This window comes from Eupeodes corollae, chromosome 3 (genome assembly GCF_945859685.1).
Source record: "Eupeodes corollae chromosome 3, idEupCoro1.1, whole genome shotgun sequence".
In the NCBI taxonomy this organism is placed as follows: domain Eukaryota; kingdom Metazoa; phylum Arthropoda; class Insecta; order Diptera; family Syrphidae; genus Eupeodes; species Eupeodes corollae.
This window is the reverse complement of record NC_079149.1, coordinates 91,122,127-91,144,632: the sequence shown is the minus strand read 5'-3', so window position 1 is coordinate 91,144,632 and position 22,506 is coordinate 91,122,127. Positions and strand designations below refer to the sequence as shown.

Sequence of the window (22,506 nt, the reverse complement as noted above, 5' to 3'; positions counted from 1 at the left end):
TTAATTTCCACATTGATTTTGTTGTAAATAAAGCTTATAAGATGCTCGGCTTTGTACGAAGAAACACAAAGGAATTCACTAATCCTTACGCGCTCAAATACCTTTACTCAGCCTTTGTTAGATCAAATCTTGAGCATTGTAGTGTTGTTTGGAATCCGTACACTCATTCCTTAAGAATAGAAAGAGTGCAGAAATCCTCCACTAGATATGCTTTTAATAAGCTTAATTGGAGTATTGATAGACATCCATATCCTGTAAGGTGGCAGCTCTTTGGTATGCAAACGCTTGAGTTAAGAAGGAGATATTCTTCAGTAATGATGGTAAAAGATATCTTAAGTAACCACATAAATTGTTCTTATTTGCTTTCATGTAAACGGTGATTTTTTAAGAGCTTGAGAACTTTTTTAAAAAAAAAAACGCATACAATTTGCAAAATCTCATCGATTCTTTATTTGAAACGTAGATTGGTCCATGACATTTACTTTTTGAAGATAATTTCATTTAAATGTTGACCGCGGCTGCGTCTTAGGTGGTCCATTCGGAAAGTCCAATTTTGGGTAACTTTTTGAGCATTTCGGCCGGAATAGCCCGAATTTCTTCGGAAATGTTGTCTTCCAAAGCTGGAATAGTTGCTGGCTTATTTGTGTAGACTTTAGACTTGACGTAGCCCCACAAAAAATAGTCTAAAGGCGTCAAATCGCATGATCTTGGTGGCCAACTTACCGGTCCATTCCTTGAGATGAATTGTTCTCCGAAGTTTTCCCTCAAAATGGCCATAGAATCGCGAGCTGTGTGGCATGTAGCGCCATCTTGTTGAAACCACATGTCAACCAAGTTCAGTTCTTCCATTTTTGGCAACAAAAAGTTTGTTAGCATTGAACGATAGCGATCGCCATTCACCGTAACGTTGCGTCCAACAGCATCTTTGAAAAAATACGGTCCAATGATTCCACCAGCGTACAAACCACGCCAAACAGTGCATTTTTCGGGATGCATGGGCAGTTCTTGAACGGCTTCTGGTTGCTCTTCACTCCAAATGCGGCAATTTTGCTTATTTACGTAGCCATTCAACCAGAAATGAGCCTTAACGCTGAACAAAATTTGTCGATAAAAAAGCGGATTTTCTGCCAACTTTTCTAGGGCCCATTCACTGAAAATTCGACGTTGTGGCAGATCGTTCCGCTTCAGCACGAGCTGTATTTTATACGGTTTTACACCAAGATCTTTGAGTAAAATCTTCCATGTGGTCGAATAACACAAACCCAATTGCTGCGAACGGCGACGAATCGACATTTCACGGTCTTCAGCAACACTCTCACTGTATGCACTGTACGCATTCGTGTGGTTGGTTTAATGTCCAATAAAGTAAACTGAGTGCGAAACTTGGTCACAATCGCATTAATTGTTTGCTCACTTGGTCGATTATGTAGACCATAAATCGGACGTAAACCGCGAAACACATTTCAAACCGAACACTGATTTTGGTAATAAAATTCAATGATTTGCAAGCGTTGCTCGTTAGTAAGTCTATTCATGATGAAATGTCAAAGCATACTGAGCATCTTTCTCTTTGACACCATGTCTGAAATCCAGCGTGATCTGTCAAATACTAATGCATGAAAATCCTAACCTCAAAAAAATCACCCTTTATTAATTTGTATTTCCTTGCAGAAGTCTCCGTATGGTTTTCTACCTACGTGATGAATTTTTTATAAGCAATTTCAGTAGGAATGAACCCATATCTCCTTGCCTCAAAGTGAGAAGTAATAGCCGCGTTTTATTATCACCATGATCTGATCCGGATCTTGGATTTACATGCATTACAACAACAACACAAGATCCTACTTTGTGTTTGGATCTCAATTTGAGATCCAAAATTTAATTCTTTTTTTCACAACAAGGAGCGCTCTATCATTGTGATTTCACATGTAAATGTTGGTATCATTGCAAACAAATTAAATAAAACCTGTATTGCCATATAACATTTCCATTTGACTGAAATAAAATATTTTTTTAAATAGAAAGTGAGAAGCTTTATATTTATTTATTTGGCATATAATCCATGAAATAATTAGATATTTTAACAAAACTTGATATTAATTGGTGAAATTCAAATAATTAAGTCCAAAAAAATGTATATTTGACATAATTTATGGGCATTCTTTTCCCAAAAAAAAAAGAACAAAAAAAAATCCAATCCAATCCAAAATTAGAACTCAGAACCGTCTGAACCATCCCAATGAAGAGAGTAGTTACGAAATGACGGTGGGTTGTATGTAACACTTCCAAGAATTTCGATAGAAAATCATACAAAATTCTTAAAAGTGTTACATACAACCCACCGTCATTTCATAACTACTCTCTTCATTGAGATAGTTCAGACGGTTCTGAGTTCTAATTTATGTCACCTAAGTGTTTCTTACAACCATTTTCAATTTAAAGAATGATTTCAAAAAATTCCCATGTAAAAGTATTTTGAACATTTTCTTATGTATGTAAATATTTATTTAGTTCAATATGAAATGTGATGTTTTAAGTTCCTACTTACTTTTTTGTTTGTTTTTTGTTTTTAATGTATGTAAATATGAAATGAAATCAGTAATATGTGATGTTTTAAGTTTCTATTTACTTTTATTTTAATTATTTGTTTTTATATTAATAAAAAAATGTATTCAAAGAGTACAAACAGTTTTTATTCTTTAAATTATGTGTCTATTGATTAAATCTTCCATTAACTGCTGCCGCCTTGAACTGCTTGAAGTTCCTGAATAAGAATCAAGCTCTGGAAAAGATTCATGCTGATGGCTTTCCTCTAACTCATCGTTGTTGTCTACACACATGTTATGTAGTATGCAAGCGCATGCCACTAAGTTCACGACAGAGTTAATATTCGTGTGCTCCGTAAAATGAAGTATTCTTCTAAAACGAGTTTTGAGCAAACCAAAAGTATGCTCAATTACTATTCGCCCAGAAGAATGAATTTCGTTGAATCTGCGTTGAGAATCTGTCATATTCCCATTGTCTTTGAAGGGTGGAATCAGCCATTCAAGACATGGATATGCCGAGTCACCAAGCAGGAATGAGTTGAAAGGAAAACGCTCTTCTGTCCTTTCGAATGAAACTCTATATAAATCCGATCTTCGGAGAAGTCGGCTGTCGTGCAAACTCCCCGGTTCTCCACAAAAGACATTTATAAACTTTTTTTTTGCATTAACAACACCTTGAAGTAAAATGCTGTAATAATGCTTCCTGTTAAAATAATTTTCTTTGTTCAGAACCGGGGCCTTAATTTTTATATGGGATCCGTCTATGCAACCCAAAATTCCTGGCATCTTTGTTTTTTCCTCCATTAAAGCAATATTTTGAGCAATTTCATCCCTGCTTGGCCACTTAACATATTCATGGCCAATGGATATTAGCCACATTGTCACTCTTTGAATAATATGCCATGCTGTGGACTGTGACACGCCAAATAAATTAGACACTTCGCGAAAAGTGTTGGTATTTGCCATGTACCACAAAAATATATATACTTCTTTTTCGGCAGAAGTTTTCGGCAGACCTCTTCTTGGTGTCGAATTGAACCGTGGTAAATGCTTGTACCGATCTGAAATACATTTTAAATACATTAGCTTCTAAACATAAATATATTATTCACTGACTGCATACCTATCAATATGTGGACGGTAGACCTATGAAGTCTGAAGTGTTTTTTAAAGTCTCCATCGGAATAGCTTTGAATTATTTCAAAAAAGTTTTTAATTCTTTGGTGATTTGCAGGAACATTTTCAGAAGTTGTAGAGCTACAACTGGAACTTGAATCATCATCGATAAGATTTAATAGGGATAAAATTGAATTGTTTGATTCTTCGCTTTCATCACTGTCCAATAAAATCTGCAAATTATAAAAGTTTTTAATAGAGAAAAGAAATACAAATTAAAATGAATACTTACATCAACCACAGAAGCTTCCATTTTGGGTATTTGTTTATATTTTTTTTGCTTCGAAATGTCACTTTTGAAAGAAAGAATTTGACACTGCTACCAAACTTTAAATAATAAAAAATATGATGATCCAATGCTGTTTTATTATCATGATCTGATCCGGATCAGATCATGGTGATAATAAAACGCGGCTAATGTTTTACACTCCATTGATATATTTCAACTCTGTTCAAGAGATAATTTAAAAAGATATGTCATGCTTGTTTTGCTATCTAATCAACACATAGTTACTTAATTTCGTATTTATTTATTTATTTATTTATTTATTTACAAACGGCTATTGTACATATTTATACATATTTATTTTATTTATTATTATTAGTACTATTATTTTGTTATTATATTTATTATATAAGTAGTAATCTATAAGAGATTGTAAAACTCTTCTTGATGAAATAAACTAAACTACACTAATTCCTCTATATTTTCACCAATTTGTCTTAGAGGTAATTTTTATTTCTGATTTCGAATCCGAACTCTGATTTTAGTTAAATGTTCTCAAACTCATAAATACCCGTTTCCAATGTCTATGTTTTTTGAAATCTTCCAAAAACTTGTTCTGTTACCTTAAGACTACAAATTCGAAATAAGATTCAAAATTAGTTTTATATCGTTTGACGTTTTTCTGTTAAGAACCGTATTAACATAAATGCTTCAGCGTTATTCAAAAATTAATTTATGAAAGGTTACTAATGAGGGTTTTTTTTGAAAAATTAGAAAAATACTACGGAATATCAAAGTAAAATAGAAAATCATCAAGAATTGTATTGCCAAGCTTTTATTCCAATAACCGGACCTGCTAGAATACTTTCAAACTAGAGACATCAAAAACCTTATAAAAAGTATAATTTGATTACCACCCACATTACCTTGTTGGCCATTGTAATGAACCATAAACTTTTGGCTGTTATCAAAATATTCTAAACGAAAATCCAATAAAATTTAGAAAAAATTTAATACAGGACTAACTTAAAAACTTAATAAATTCCATAATTTGAAAGAGGATATGTAAGAAAATATCAAAACTAATTATAATTTAATTTGTTATCAAGTTTTTCATTTTGTAATTCGTAATTCGTTTAGTAATGTCTAACTATGTCAAGATCTTCGAGTGCAACAGATGGCAAAATGATAAACAAATATTAATTGAACAACTTTATATAATATCGAGTCAGTTTAGTTTTACAATTAATTTTAAAAAAGATTGGATCAACGTGCAAAGAACTCGAAAGTAGATTTTATGCTAAGCATCGTAGTTAAAACCAGAATGAAAATAAAAGATTTGAAAGTTCCTTTATTTTTTTTTTTTTTTTTTTTTTTTATTTTTATTTCGTGATAATTTTTCAAAAGCCTATGACCGCACGTTTTACATTCAGAGATATGAAATATATTTTCTTACTACTGAAACATTATCTTACAAAAGAAAAAGAACAAATAATAAAGTAAATATTTATAGAAGGAAAAACACGATTGAAAAACCTCCATATAGATTAGAAAAAAAAAGTGTTCAATTAATAAAATAATATGTATGTATAAGCTAATATACATACTTGTATACAATAGTATACATGACAATTAAAGAGTTTATAGCTCAAATTTACATATTATTATTATATAATAACAATTACAACTTAATACTAGTTAAATAAATAACAAGTAAATAAATAGTAAACAAATAATAACAGAATAGAAACAATAAATAACTTTAAGATATTAATAAATACAATAAGGGAATATACAGCAAATAAACAATGTACATAATAGTATAAAAAAAAAATAACGTGAATGAAAAACAATAAATAAATTAATAATTAAATAAACAAAAAAAATTAATAAATAAATAAATAAATAAGTAAATATATAAATAAATAAATAAATAAATAAATAAATAAATAAATAAATAAATAAATAAATAAATAAATAAATAAATAATAAATAAATAAATAAATAAATAAATAAATAAATAAATAAATACGTACATACATAAATAATAAATAAATAAATAAATAAATAAATAAATAAATAAATAAATAAATAAATTAATTAATAGACAAATAAAAAATAAATTAAAAAAAATAGATACAAACAAAAATATATAAATGACATCAATTGAACATGTAGTACATATAGTACAAAAATAAATAATGTAGAAAGAGGAAAACGAAATAAGTTAATTGTTTATTATCACAGGTAAGTAAGCTGTTGTATAAGTAGATTTTCCGAAATCTCGCAACTGTTGTAAAAATTATTCGTTAGCTTGCAAATCCTATCAGAAATCAATTCGACATTCGCTCTATTATGCAAATCAAGAGTAGAATGATGCCAAGGAAGATTTAACATCATTTTTAAAATCTTATTCTGTGAGATTTGTAGTTTTTTAATGTGAGATTTTGCTGCATTTTTCCAAATAGGGCACCCATATAGCAATATTGATTGGAAAATAAGTTTATGAATTAGTATTTTATTTTTGGTAGATAGTGGTGATTTTCTGTTAATAAATGGATAAAGCATATTGATAGCAAGATTAATTTTCTTTAATGTGGTGTTAATATGAACCCTATAGGTAAGTTTGGTATCTAGATGTACTCCAAGATACTTTACAGTCTGATTCCAATTGATTATATTTCCATTAATATGGATTTGGCTGCTGGGAAGGAAACAAGATTTTCTTTTTCGGGAAAAAAAGATGGCTTGCATTTTTCCAGCATTGAGTTTAATCTTCCATTTGCTATAATATATTTCTAAAATTTTAATCGCATTTTTTAGATTTGTCTCAATATTGAGAGAAAATTCATGCGATGAAAATATTGCGGTGTCATCAGCAAATAATGCTGATTTGCAAAAAGGAAGCACTGGGAAATCAGAAGTATATATGTTGTATAGAGATGGTCCAAGGACGGATCCTTGTGGCACTCCAAAACAGAAAGAACGTAAATTTGAAATACCACTATTGACATGCACTTTTAAGATACTTTTTTGGTTTTATTCTGAAAGGTAGTCGTACTAAAATTGATATTAAGTCGCCCAAAATTGTGTAGGACTATACAAACATTGAAAACATTGCATTTACACACAAGTAATTACATTACACACAAGTAATTAAATTAACACAAATTAGATTAAATAAATTGAATAGAAATTCTGTAGAAATATTGGAGTTCAAGTTAATTTTTAAAAAAAGAGGCTTTGATGCGAACCAAACTGATAACTTCCCATCCCGTCTATCGATTTGTCTTGGGTTCGTGTTGGGTTAAAAAAGTTGTTAGTTGAATTATTCTTAAAATTTTTTAAATTCCAACTAAATTCCAAGAAATCGTTTAGTTTCAAAATCTAGTTTTGTTAAATAGATTTTGAGTCGATAACAAATTTTTACCAATTTGAATAGCATTTCTTAAATTTTTAGTAATTGGATGAATGAAATTAATTTGAGAGATATCAAGAACCGAACATCAATTTTTACCAAATTTGCGCACTATTTTTTATAGATTTTATTTTTTTATAAAAAACGAACTGTTGGATTTTTGAAAAAACTACTGAATATAGAACACATTATTTTCTGTGAAATAAAAAAAAGTCTGAGAACAAAATTTTTAATTTTTGAAAAGCTTTTTGAGTCTAAAGTAAATTGTTACCAATTTTTTTTAATTGTTTTTTGTTAGATTTTATTTTTTTGTAAAAAACTTGTCACTTCGATTTTTCTCAAAACTTTACTTATTGTTGACAACAATATTTTTTTAAAAGATGAAAGTCGAAAATCACACTTTTATTATTGTTTTTGTTTAGGTTTTTATTTTTTGTTAAGAAACTGTCAATTCGATTTTTCTCAAAATTTTATTGAATATTGACAACAATAGGTTTTAGAAGATAAAAGTAGTTGGAATCCAATATCTCAAAGTTTTGAAAACATATTTCAGCCGAAAATCAATTTTCACTAAACTTGTATTAATTTTTTTTTAGGTTTTTATTTTTTGTAAAAAACTGTCAATTCGATTTATTCAAAATTTTACGGAATGTTGACAACAATATTTTTTAAAGATAAAAGTAGTTTAAAACCAATATCTACAATTTTTGAAAAGATATTTGAGTCGAAAATCAATTTTGACCAACTTTAATACATTTTTTTTTAGGTTTTTTTTTTTGTAAGAAAACTATCAATTAGATTTTTTTTTAAAATAGTATCGAATGTTGAAAACAATATTTCTTATAAGATAACATAAGTTTGAAGCCAATATTTCAAATTTAAAAAAAAAATATTTGAGTCGAAATCAATTTTTACCAACTTTTTTTAATTTTTTTTTTAAGTTTTTATTTTTTTATAAGATTCGATTTTTCTCAAAATCTTAGCAGATGTTAAAAAGGTTATTTTTCGTTGCACACAATAGTTTTGGAGATAAAATCATTTTGTATTCGTAAAATTTTCGAGGTGACAAATTTTGTTTTCAGTTTTTTTGACATAACTTCCTATGGGAAGTTCAAAATTTAAGAAATTCTATTTAAATAGGTAAAATATGTTTTCGACTAAAAATCTATTTAACAAAACTAGATTTTCAAACTAAACTATTTCATTATATGAAAAATATTGTTAGTAGTTTTAAAATGTTTTAGAATAATTCAACTAACAACTTTTTTAACCCAACACGAAAACCTACAAAGTTTTAAGCAAGAGAAATGGTCAGACAGGATGGGAAGTTATCAATGTGGGTCGCATCCCAGCATCCCAGTTTTAAATGCAAAAGAACAACAAAAAACGGCTTTTTAAGACTAAGTTTTAGTGTCTCACTCTCATTAGATATGATCTTCATTTGACTTTATCTGAAGTTTTGAAAATCTTGAATGTAATTCCTTTATTTTGTTGACCAATTCGTTTTAGAGTTAACTTTCAGTAATGATTTCGAATCCAAATTCTAATTTTAGCTAAATTTGCTTGAACTCAGAAATCTTCGTTTTCGACATTACTTCCATATGTTTTTAAAAATATACCAAAAATTTGATGTTAAAACCTCACGACAAAAAATTTGTAATAAAATCAAAAATTACTTTTTGTTTTTGTTAAGAACCTTATTAATATAATTTCTTCAGCGTTCCTTAAAGGTAAATGTATGGCAAGTGACTAATGAGGGTTTTTCGAAAAAAAGATAAAATATTGGATTTTTTTAAACAGAAGATCAAAGTGAGGAATTATAGATTTGGAAAATCATCACGAATTTTATTGAAAAAAAAATAATTTTAATTACAATAGGTCATATTTCAATAACCGCACCTGATAGATTAATTTTAAAATAGAGCCAAGAAAAAGTAACCAGTGTAATGAACCATGAACTTTGAGCTGGTTGCCAAAATACTCTGGGCGAAAATCAAATTTTGAAGGTTTTTTTTGTTGGTTTGGTCAGATTGTATTTTTCTAAACATTTTGTCAAATTTCAAGAACGTCATTCTTCGTAATATAAAATTATCCTGAATTCAATTGAATTCATTTCAACTTTACGGAGGAATTTCGTACTACAAATAGTAGGTAGAAATGGCGATCTCAAGGCAACCTAGCCTGAGATCCAATTAGCGCTGTAGTGCACTACAAATGGTAATGAAATAGTCGCATAGATTTCTTTCAATGAACAAATGTTATCCAAAATTTACAATTCGTGAAAATTGTTATGTCTGATCTCGAACTTAATTTCAATATTTTTTATAACAACAGGAGTTATGATAATGGTTTTTTGTCATACGAATTTTCTCTGACAGGACTTGTTGTGAGACCGATTACTTGAAAAAAAAAAATTATTTTATGAAGATATTTTCTATACTCAGTTTTGAGATATAGATGACAAACAAATTTACCGAAATTATGGATGTACAAATGTAGAGATACGAGTATGCAGCTTTAGTTGAGAGATTTAAGCTTTTATTGATGGATTAATATGTCTTACAATATTAGCCGTGTTATTTGAAAGTTGAGACAATGGAGCATTTGTCAGAATAATTTAAAACAAAATTGTACAAAATTTAGCGACATTAAGATTTAAGAAATACTTAAAATACGAACTGTTGTCTAACTAAGTGTAGATTTTTGAATGTGACAGTTTTGACAATAATAAACAAATATTTCAGCTTATTTTTATTCATATAATTAAACAACTTAGTCGAGTCAGCTTACAAAAATAAAACTATACTTTTATTTAAAAAAAATAAATACATTATTATTTTATTTACGAGTAGTTTTACAATTAATTATATAAAAAATTACAACAACGCGCAGATAACGCTGAAATCGATTTTATTTATTCTGAAAGGTCACAAAATTGTGTAAAACTATACAAAATTTTGCACTTACAAAAACGATTCAATAAAAGTTAAGTTGTCAGCTCATTGAAATAACACACACAAGTTATAAAATTAGCAAACATTAGTTAAAATAACTTTTAAAAAAATCTTTCGAAATATCAGATTTCAACTTGATTTTTAAAATATTCTTATTGTGATTTGTATGTTGGACACTGCTCTACAAACACATCCTTCGAGGTATTAAATGTACTAACTTCTAAAAATTAAAAACACGAAATTTGATTTCGATACTCGATTAAAAGTCAAATTTCTGTCCGCACATGTTGTACTTGTGATTCCTATAAATGGCTTTTCCAAAAACACTCCCATCTTTAGACCCGATAATACATAATTTACTACAAATAAGCTTACAAAGCTTACAATCTCTTAAGTTAAGTTTTAAAAGCTGGCTAGCTATTTTTTTGTCGGATATTTACCAACTTTCGGATAGAACTTGAAAAAACATCAAATATTTTTAATTGAAAGATATAAAAATAAATTGTGTATGTTCGGGGTTGTCAAATATTTTAGAATTTATCGTCTAACAATTTTTGCAGATTGCATTTAATAGTAATACTTAACGGTTGTAAGAAATTTACAGGCTTGTAAAAGAATGCAATCTTTTGGGAATGAAATCATTATAAATCATTACTCGTGTTTTGTTGGAAAATCTATCCATAGTATAGTAGGATTTTATACGAATAACAAAGACAATATCCATTACATGAATACTAGCGATAAAAGTTAGAGTAGAATCTTTTCTGACATTTATACGAGTCTCGAATGGATCTTATGTAATTTCGTTCTAAAATTTTGGTACGATTGATATTATTTGTATCTCGATGGCTGTGTTCGTTGAATAGTTGTGCATTTGGAATCATGTGTTTTCCATTGGTGAAAAAATCAACGTATTACTGTTGATATTATTTAGTTTTGTTAGTGGAAATAGACTAACTGGGCTTATTTTGCAAGAGAAAACAATAGAAAAGATAATTAAGTTCTTCTATGTTTCCACCAAAGGTTTATCTCAGTTTAGATTTAATAAATCTTCATGGTGTTTCCAATGTACAAGAAGATTAAAAAATGATTTAGTTTGACAGCACTTTCTAAAATGCAAATGGTGTTTCAATGTTTCTTATGAAGTGCAAGTGAGATAGTTTGATTCGTGTTAAACAATGAAGAACTGAATAGCCCAGCACCATATAGGAATATGCTATCTACTATATGTGCATTTTTTTTATTATTTGATTTAAACAAAACTATATTTTTAGTACAAAAACATGCAAATAAACAGACTATAATGCATAATCTGTTAAACCAACTCCTTCACACAGGTTGTTCTTCTTATATTTTGACTTGACTCCGATCTCCGACTGGAATCGAGTGAAATCAAGCTCATTGCAACTCGATTCAGGTCTAAAAAAAATTGAGGCGATCTTCAAGCTCGCTTCAATACCCCATGCTAATGCAGTATTCTACGAACAAACCCCCTCCTTGAAGCAATTGTTAAATTAACTTTTTTTTTATAGAATTTCCAGATATTTTTTAACATTTCTTCTTGATTCCATTTCCATTTTATTTGTTTTAGTTAGTAATTCTACTAAGTTAATTTTAATTTTGATTTTCACAAATCTTTCTTCTATTTGTGTGTTTTTTTATTATTATTGTGACAGATATTTTCTCAGTTGTACCAATCTGGCTACTGCCGTTGTGTTTTCTTGGGAGTTTTTTACTATACTATTTATAGAATGTCAAAAACAGGTAATGCTAAGAATGATAAACTCGAAAATTGAATTCAAATAATAATGCAGATTCTGCACGCAAATGTCTACTGTTCTATCGGATGACTTTTCCAAAAAAAAAAAAACACTTATATTTCAAGATCTAACGTGATTTGCATATAGGAACAGGAATAGTTGAGTTGTAAGTCATTTTTCCTTAGATTTGAACGGGGTTTCACGCCACCTAATTTATGTTTCTCAGATGGCTGACTATTTACCAATTTGCTGAAAAAAACGTTTAAAAAAAACACATTTTTAAGCACAATTTTTTCATTGTCAGAAACTTTGGACTGCGGTAGAAATTGGTATTTGATAATAAATTGTTGTGATTACGATTATCAAATACATTACAATTGTTCGTCTTACAATTTCGGCAGATTCATTTTCCGACAGTTAATTGAATCCTTACACAATAGTTAGCTATTGCATTGAGTGGGTAAAATTTTGCATAGTTAATTTTCAGCCAAGCTTATGCTGGCCTTTAATTTTAATACTTCACGGTTGTAAGACATTGACAGACATGAAAAAGAGTATAATTATTATCAAACATTTATTGAATTCAACTTAAGAATTGCATTCATCTTTAATATAAGGACGTCAAATTCTTTGCAAAGTCCTTGCATTCACTTGATGTTTTTTGCTTTTTTGTGAAGTCTTTGAGTGAAATTTGTTTACACAAAATACCAGTCCATACCAGTTTTCAATGTCAATTACCAAGGGATTAAAATCTGAAAAGTGTTTTGTAAAATTTCTCTTCAGAATGCAAAACACTGCAAAGACTTTTAGTAAATGCGAACACTTCAAGTCAATGGAAAGAATGCATACAATCTAAAATGAATGCAATCAAATGATTGGTGAAAAAATGATTGCAGTCATTTTAAGGTTATATGATCGTTGATTGAAATCCCGTTCTTTAATCGCATTAAATGAATGCAACCTTTATATCTAAGTCATAAGAAATTGAATTCTTTAACCAGCCTGAAAATTGCAAATATGTGTTTTACTCACAAATAAATAAATAAAATGAAAGCTATAACTGATAACTCCTAATTGAGATTATTTTTCAAAGAAGGCTTCAATTAGCAACTTTATTTATTGCAAGTCAATACTTCAATTCAAATTTCTAAATAATGAACTTTTCAATACCATCGCTTAATTTGTGAACTCTCCAAAGTTTTGACTGTGACATTTTCCTCGAAACAATAACTTTTTGTTAATGCTTATGTTCGGAAACAATTCATTCAGGTCAAAAAACATCGCTCGACAATTAAAGGTGACATTTATATAGGGAGCAAATCAAAAGTCTTGTAGAAAATTCTCAAAAACAGACAAAAATATTTCGATGTAGAAGAAATTTTTTGGTAGCTAGAGTTTTGATCTAGACACTTTTACGTAAGCCATCAATAAGTAGGGGCAATGGTATAGATTTTCTTCAAATTTAAGTGCCACTAAATTAAGTTTATTTTTATTCATCGTACTTTCCTTAAATAATTTAAAAACACAATTTACGTATGCTTATGAAATCATTATGTATTTTAATTTTTCTCTAGATCGAGCAAGACAATGAGTACGATCAACCCACACGATCTCCAATAAGGTAAGTCTGCACTTTCAATATTCTTTCTGTAGTTTTGTATATAATCCTACCTTTATTTTGTTTTGTTAACACAACTTTCCTTTCAAAACAGTAAATATATTTGTTTTGGCAAATTAACTAAATTATTTCATCAAAATTTTTAAATTATACCAATACCTAAAAACTGATAGTTCAGGTCCCCCAATGGCGAATATCTAAAAAAAATGGTTGGTCTTAAAAAATATACGTACCTTTACCTGTGAAAAGCAATAAAATAGGCTTCTCCTTTTCCTTTTATATTAATAAAACAATTCAAAACACAAATACACAACCCCAACACACACACACACACAAACACAAAACAAATCAAAACAACACATACACAAGCAAAATTCAAAATTTTATCATTATTTTATAAAAATTTGAGCACAATATTAACTAAATACTAAACTTTTATCTAAAAAACCTTTTTGTTTTTTGTTTGTATATAATTTATTTTTTTAATAAGAAAACAAAATCTTAAAACCAAAAATAGGGAAGACCGATTTGCGATCAATACGATCACTGATCGACCAATTGTGGTATCATCGACTGTTAATGTTAATAATGATGATGAGCCCTTCTATGCATCGTTATCATCGACTTTAGGCCCTCAGTCCAATTCCGATCTCACCGATACCGCCGCCAATGATGAAGATCAAGATATTCCCTATGATATCCCCTATGATTCAATAAATGAACCATTACCACCACCACCCCAAAGAACCCCTTCGTCTTCGGTGGTCTATGAGCCAAAGGTTATTGCCACAGAAGCCAATGATGAATATAGTTTGTTTGATGATAATAACGAACCGACAACTGTGGCAACTACAACAACGTCAACTACCACCTCTTCAACAACAACAACAACGCCAAGGACGACGAAATCCACAACTAAGTTGTCAACAACCACAATTACAACAACACAAACACAACCACAATATGAAACAACACAATCCACAACGTCTTCCAAAAGGTATTACAAAAAAAGCTTTCTAACTTTATAAACAAAACAATAAAATACAAAATAAACAATATTAAAAACATAAATTTAATAAAATGTTTGTATATCATGGCTAACTGCATCTTTTGGGAAAATTCATAATTATAATAAAATATATTTATTGAAAGCTTTATTTGTCACCAAGTTTTATAAAATAAAAAAAGATTATTAATAAAAATTTAATCATTTTGGCAACTAAAAAAATATCATTTTAATATTCACAAAATTATATAAATTTTACACTTATACATAATACACAATTACACACTCACACTAACACAAATACTAAACACATACACAACACAGAAATACAATTATAGCGAGTTCTTTCCAAATATCAAGAAATCAAAAAATGTTGATCTTAAAAACGCCAAAAATCTATTTTAGACTTATAAATGTTCAAGATTGAAAACAGCTTAATTCAGTATGTGGTTTTAAATCTTGGGTTTTTTGTTACTTTCTGAAGAACTTTACTCCTGTACCAAATAAATGTTTTCGTCAAAATTCGGACTTCCTTGGAGCAATTCGGAAATATTAGCCGAGTTTTATTTTCCCCGTGATTTAGATCAGATTATTGAATCTATTGTTGTGATTCCAAAATTAGTTTTTCTATTTCACACTAGGTGATGTTTTGTTTTGCGATATTTGGTATCACTTGTAACTGTTGCAATGAAACCAGTGTTTCCAAATTAGCATTTTCATTTACCTGATAATGAAATACGAGGTCTGTTCAAAAAGTACCCGGAATTTTTAAATATCGCGGGTCTGGAGAGTCCGAAGGTCAAATTTTGTTTTTATTGTGTTAATGCAATTTACAGCTATATTCACTGTTTACTATGTCTGTGGGAATGGCTAAGGTTCGACGTGATTTTATAAGCTCGGCGATTTTTGCTTGTTTAAAAAATGGAAGAATTGAAGAGTCAAATAATTTGTATTAAATTTTGCATTTTAAATAAAATAAATTGTAACAAAGTGTGTGAAATGTTACAAAATGCCTATGGTGAGTCTGCTATGAAGGAAACAAGTGTTTACGAGCGGTATAAGCGATTTCAAGATGGCCGCGAACATGGACCCAGCACGTCAATAATCGATGAAAATGTGAAAAAAATGGAAAAAAAGGTTATGAATGATCGCCGAACCACGATTAGAGAAGTTGCTGATGAAGTTAGCATACCAATTGGCTCATCTCATAACATTTTTTCAAATGTTTTGGGCATGAAACGATTGGCAGCAAAATTCATTCCAAAACTGCTGAATTTTGACCAAAAAAAACAATCGCATGAGCATCACTCATGAGCTGTTAAATGACTTCAACGACGATCCAAGTTTGCTTGAAAGGGTCATAACTGGTGATGAAACACCTGGAAGCATCCAACGTCACCAAGAGCGAAAAAAGCACGTCAAGTTCGATCGAATGTGAAGATTTTGCTAAATGTTTTCTTCGATTATAATGGCTCAGTGCATCAAGAATTCTTACCACAAAGTCGTACAGTTAATAAGGAGTATTACCTTCAAGTGATGCGACGTTTGCGTGAAACAATCCGAAAAAAAAACGCTCGGATTTATGGAAAAGCAATTCATGGCTTTTGCACCACAATGATGCACCTACTCATTCGTCTTTGCTCGTTCGTAATTTTCTGGTCAAAAATAGTACCGTAGTCATGCCCCAAACTCTATATTCCCCAGATATGGCTCCGTGTGACTTTTTCCTTGTTCCAAAGTTGACGAGACCCATAAAAGGACGGCGTTTTTCCTCCATTGAAGAAATAAAGTCCGAATCGCTGAGAATGCTCAAGGACATATCAAAAACTGAATATCAAGAGTGCTTCGAAGATTGGAAAAAAAGCTGGCATAGGTGTATTAGATCTGGGGGAGGGGGCTACTTTGAAGGGGACCACATCGATGTAAACGAATAAGTAAATAGTTTTTTGAAAAAAACGAAAATTCCGGGTACTTTTTGAACAGACCTCGTATTTTTGAATTATATAACGATAAGAAAATGTTTAACTTAGCAAAACATAATTCCGAGAAATAATATGAATAATTGCAGAAAAAAAAGTAGTAGCCGTGGCATGATTGTTAGTGCGTTGGACTGTCATGCAAGGGGTCTTGGGCTCAATCCCTGCCTGTGCCACGTACTGCCTCTTGGGAGTAATTGACAGATCCTTCAAGAGTAATTCTTGTCATGAAAAAGTGCTTTCTCAAATTAGCCGTTCGGATTCGTCCTAAAATTGTAGGTCCTTTCCATTCCTGATAACAGTACTCGCATACAGGAATGGTTGAGAGTTGTTAGTCACTAGGCCCTGAAACGCATATAATAATTGATTGCTATGGCAACAAATTTAGTTTTGTTAAGTTTAATGTTTACAGTTATGTTTTAAAAACGATTTTGGCCAAGTGCCATAATAATGTGCCATAAATTATCTTCAAAAGCGTCAATTAGCTTGAATTCAACTGCGTAAACAAGCAACTTCACATAATCCATACAAAATAGTCAAGCGGTGATAAGTCTCACCCCACAAGTCCACAACGCGAGATTATGTGCTCAATTAAAGTATATTTCAAAAAATAATTGTTTCGTTACGTTGGGCCGCATGAACGGAACAATTATTTTGATAAAAAAAATTGGCCTGGTTTGCAAATGTTGTTCAAAAATTTCAAACCAAACTAAGCTTTAAACGAGTGACAGCTGTCAAAAAGAACAATTCCGGAAAATAGCATTGGCAGATTGAAATCCATACGTCCGCAAAGGTCTAAAACTAGTTTGCAAAACAAAGTTAAACTTAAGACCTCTTGCATGACAGTCCTACGAACTAACTCACTTATCACGCCACGGGTACTACAGTGATTAATATTCCCACAAAAAGTTTTCTTCAATGAACTGATTGTTTCGTTGCGTCGCAGGAACCGAACCATTATTTTGGTAATAAATCTGCTAATGTTGTCGAAAAATGACTAATCAAACTTAGCATAAATCAAGTGACAGCTATCAAAAAGAATACTTCTGAAAAAAGCATAGCCAGATTGAAATCCACACGTCTATAAAGGTCTAAAACTAGTTTGCAAAGAGATATCATAAGCTCAAGTGACTTTGCTACACATATCGGGTTTAGCTCAAATAAAGTTGATTTTATTTGCTCCTTCAGTTCGGGTATTGTTCAAAATCCCTACATTTGAAGCGCCACTTTTAAAAATGATTGATTAATTTTGAAACGTTGTTATACTTTCAAACATTCCACTATTGTAAATGGTAAACGTTCATCCTCGCAGTACCCGTGAAAAAAACTTTACGGTGGCACAGACAGGAACTAAATTAAGACCTCTTGCATGGCAGTCCTACGAACTTATTTACTTATTACGCCACGGGTACTAAAGTAATTTCACATATTCCCACAAAAAGTTTTCTTCAATAAATTGATTGTTTCGTTGCGTTGCGGGAATTAAACCATTATTTTGGTAATGTTGCTCAAAAATGACAAATCAAACTCAGCATAAATAAAGTGACAGCTGTCAAAAAACTAACTCTGAAAAAAGTATTGCCAGATTAAAATCACATGCTTACAAGAAAAAGAAACGTTATGAGTTTATTTCTACAAATTATTTGCAAATAAATATCATACACTCAAGTCATAGCTTGATTAAAGTTGGTTTTAATGCTACCAGAGTTCGGGGATTACATTTAAATCACTACTTTTATTGTAAGTCTTAATAATTTTGAGTCATTGTTCAGTGGCAAACAATAATTTTGCATAATGACACTTCAAATGACAGCTAAATGTGACAGGTGTCAAACTCCAGCAATTTAAAAATTTAAAAAATGATGTTGGTGGCTTTTAATATTTGTATTTTTAAAAATATGTATTTGAACAACATCCTGAAAATTAATATAACTGAAAAAACTCAAGACACCACATGGAAATCCATTCTCTGAAAATATAAACAGAACAGAAAAATATCTTCAGCAGGAACCTACATTAATCTTTTAAGACGAAATAGAAAGTTTCTTCCAAGATTCCCCCAACAAATTTCGAACACATTTTAACTATAGTTGTTTTTTCATCAAAAATCGATTCATTGTTTTATGTCATAAATGCATGTTCTAAGTTTCATCGAAAAAAGCATGCATTTTATATTTTGAATAGTTATTTAAGTGAATGTTTTTTATTTAATTTATTTGTAAAGCATGGACAAGCATGAGTCAAAAAGACGATAAAATTACCGAAACATAGTTTTATATTCAGTTTTTTAATTTTTTCTAGAAAATTGGAAATAAAAAAAGTCATTAAAATAATTATTTCCCATCGATCTTATATATTCTTTTATATTTGGTCGTAAAGCTGGTTGAAGCCCTCTTCTTTTTTTCCTTGTTAAATTTATAGGTTTTAATACTACCGGTACCGGACCTGGAACATTCCTGTCTTTCTTGGATTCTCTTCTTTTATGGCTTTGTTAGTTTAAGTTTCGAACAATACCTGAATTTATTGCTTTTGCAACGTCAGAAAATTTACCAAAAAGCCAGAAAACCTTAATGCGAAATTGATCACTACTCCATAAAGTGGAAAATATCAAAGAAATGTTCGACTTTTCCAAACCAAAAAAGTAATAAAGGAAAGATACATTATTCAACTTCAACTAGAACAACCTTAAATGAACTATTTATTTAGAAGCCTTTAATTTCAATATGCAGACATATTTGTAATTTAAGCTCGTTTAAGGTCCTAAAACTTGCAGGAACCAACCTTCTTACAACCCTTGTGAAATTTCTCACAAGCTTAAGAACCTTCTGATTCCGTAGGTCTGCAAATAAAACTTAGAAAACTAAACACCTAACCAAAATATGAAACCTATTTTTGTCAACCATAATATCTTATACTGATACATTCCTTCTGATCCACTGTTTGGCCTCTATAAAGTTTCGATAAACTAAACTAAATCTTTACACAAAACACTTTTCCGAATAAGAAAATATATTTTTATTAGAATAATTTTTCATTGAGCATTCATTTATGTATTTATTTTTTTTCACCATAATATCACTCTCAAAACCCCCAAAACAGATCCAACAGATTATCGGATGATGGTATCAAGACCACCACCACTACCAACACCACCAATAAGGCGACTCCCACATCTGTCATATTGACCTTCACCTCGAATGTGGGTCTTACTAATCAATCCAATAGACATCTCAAAACCAATACCGATTCAATCCTTAGTCAATCCCCATCCGAAACTACCCCAACTAGTGTGCAATTTTTAGCTCAAAACCAATCGAAACGTGAAAGTTCTGAAGAACGATCAGAAGCTACTTTAGAAATAAAAAATAATAAAAAGTCTAGATTCGAATTAAAAACCAATAACAACGATAATAATAATGATAATAGACCAAAAGTTCAACAGAGTGAAGAAATCCTTCCAGAAATCGTTGAAGAAGCAGAACAAGCTGTTACTGAAAAACAAAGAAAGAAAATTCTAAGCTATATTATATCTGATGTAGAACCACAAAGCTTTAAGTCTCCAGTTGCGAAAATCCCAAAGGTTAGTTCGACAACAGAGGCAACAACCATAAACATTCCCCTGGATAGTTCAAAGAATCAGAGGACATACCGCTTTAGTCTGTCGCAAGGTTATAGAGGTTTCAGTTTGAAGAGTGAAGAGTCGGCAAGATCACAATCATCCCCCGATTCAGAGGAGAAAAATAGTAAATCTGGAGTTCCAATTTATACACGGTCAAGATCAAGGTACGACAGGAAGGAAACTGCCCTCAATGAACAGAGGGACGAATACGAACCAACCACATACGCACCCATACGATCGTGGAGATTCACTCGTACCAGTCCCGTTCCATTCGCCAAGCACGATTCGAATGTCTTGAATTCAGACGATTCCGATATCAGCCAAGAATACGAGTCAGCCAGTGTAAGAGACAATAATTTCAATGAAGATATCGTTTCGTCTTCGGGAAGTGAACACACCCTTGTAACTCAACGATCTACCACCGAACAACAGCAGAGCTTCACTGCTCGGGCATCTTTGTTTAAGGACAATCTAAGCCGCACCTATGAGACTACGGGACCCACAAAGTTTGTGTCTCCATATAAAAGCCTCGAAACTATTCTTCAAGAAAAAGAAGAGTCTTTGAAATTTAATTCGATTAGAAGCTCTGCAGCACCCAGAACTCAAAGCCCTACCCAAGCTTATGAGTCGACAACTCAAAAACCATTTAGAAGCTATTTTCTTATTACATCACCACCGAGGGTGTTGTATAATGCCACAGCACCAACCACAGCCCGTACAACTCCGACAATAAGTTGGAAATTTAATCAGTCAACTTCGGTAGTTTGGCCTTCGTCCACACTTCCAACAACAACTAGTACTTCTACTACAACTACAACAACTACCACAACCACAACCCCGAAGCCAACAACAACGACAACTTCCACTACAACTACAACCACAACTCCAAAGCCAACTACAACTACAACTACAACGACTTCAAGTTCAACATCAACTACAACCACTACAACATCAGAGCCTGAAACCGTCCCACCAAGCACTGTTGCGCCAACAACTACAATCAGGCTACCTTCGACAGCATATCGTACAAAAATCAGGCAAGAAATTTCCAATTACCAGAATCCAGAAGCTCGATCAAGAGGCCGATCCAGGTACACAGCTTCATTTTCGAACGCCTTAGACGACGAGGCCACAACTTATTCGCCTAAGCATCGTTTTGGTACCCCACATTACGACAGTACAACTTACAGTCCCGAGACTCCATCATACCGCCGACGAACTAGACCAACTCCTGCCCGTCAGCCTAAATCAACAACAGAAAGAGAGAGAGATTTCTTCCTTAAGACTAGAAAACAATTTGTTGAGTTCGAAAATGAGTCCTATGATCTACCAAGGTCTGAAGCCTTAATTGGGTTGTCAGTGAACAAGAATGAAAATACCTATACCGATAAACCTCCCAGGTACACCACATCAAAGACAACTTCAACTTCTGAGAAGGTAGTAGAGATAACCGACAGATCAGTTCAATACTATTCCAAGTTCCGTACAACGGCAACACCTGAGCGGACTCTCGCTGAGTCTCTGGGGAATGCTGGCTATTTGACAAACAGTCGGGGAAAATATAGAGATTTGGGCTTTGCTAATGAAGACAATGTCGAAGACATTGAGGAGTTCAGTGAAATTGTATCGAGCACTACTACGGCACCCTCCACTGCACCAACCACTTCCACAATCCCAATGCCACCCACAACCCCTTCGCCTACACGTACCTCACCCACAACAACCACTAAAACCACTCCTTCCACAACCACAACGCCTTCCACAACTACCACACCTTCCACAACTACCACTCCTTCCACAACTACCACACCTTCCACCACTACAACTCTTTCCACAACTACCACTCCTTCCACAACCGTTCCATCATCGACCGTTCCATCCACTACTCAATCCACATCAACAATACCATCCACTCCATTACAATCCACATCCTCCACATTAAAATCCATTATCCCACCTCGAGCATCTCGAGTGAATTCAGCCATCAAGTCATCGATTGCTGCCGCCTCAAATCGGAATAAGGCCCTATCGTCCACATCCGCGTTTGCCAAATGTGCTGACAGTACGCCAAACGCAAAGTGCAACGAAATTCCTTCGAGGTATTTAAAAATAAAATTTTAGATTCTCTCTTATGATCCACAAAAAAGCCCACCTACGATCATTGTGGGGAATTATTTTCTATACATTTGATTTTACTGAAAGTTATT

At 31.6% G+C, this 22,506-nt stretch overlaps 1 protein-coding gene across 4 annotated transcripts in view; it reads left to right on the top strand.

Moving 5' to 3' along the window:
* LOC129952548 (mucin-5AC) overlaps nt 1-22,506 on the top strand; it is a 304,021-nt gene that overhangs the window by 257,217 nt on the left and 24,298 nt on the right. For 3 of the 4 annotated variants that reach the window (XM_056065182.1, XM_056065181.1, XM_056065180.1), the window contains 2 exons: nt 13,655-13,701; nt 19,780-22,398. In XM_056065182.1, coding sequence (XP_055921157.1) covers nt 13,655-13,701; nt 19,780-22,398 — 2,666 coding nt within the window. The remainder of the gene's footprint in view (nt 1-13,654; nt 13,702-19,779; nt 22,399-22,506) is intronic. The other variant, XM_056065183.1, reaches the window with a different exon arrangement.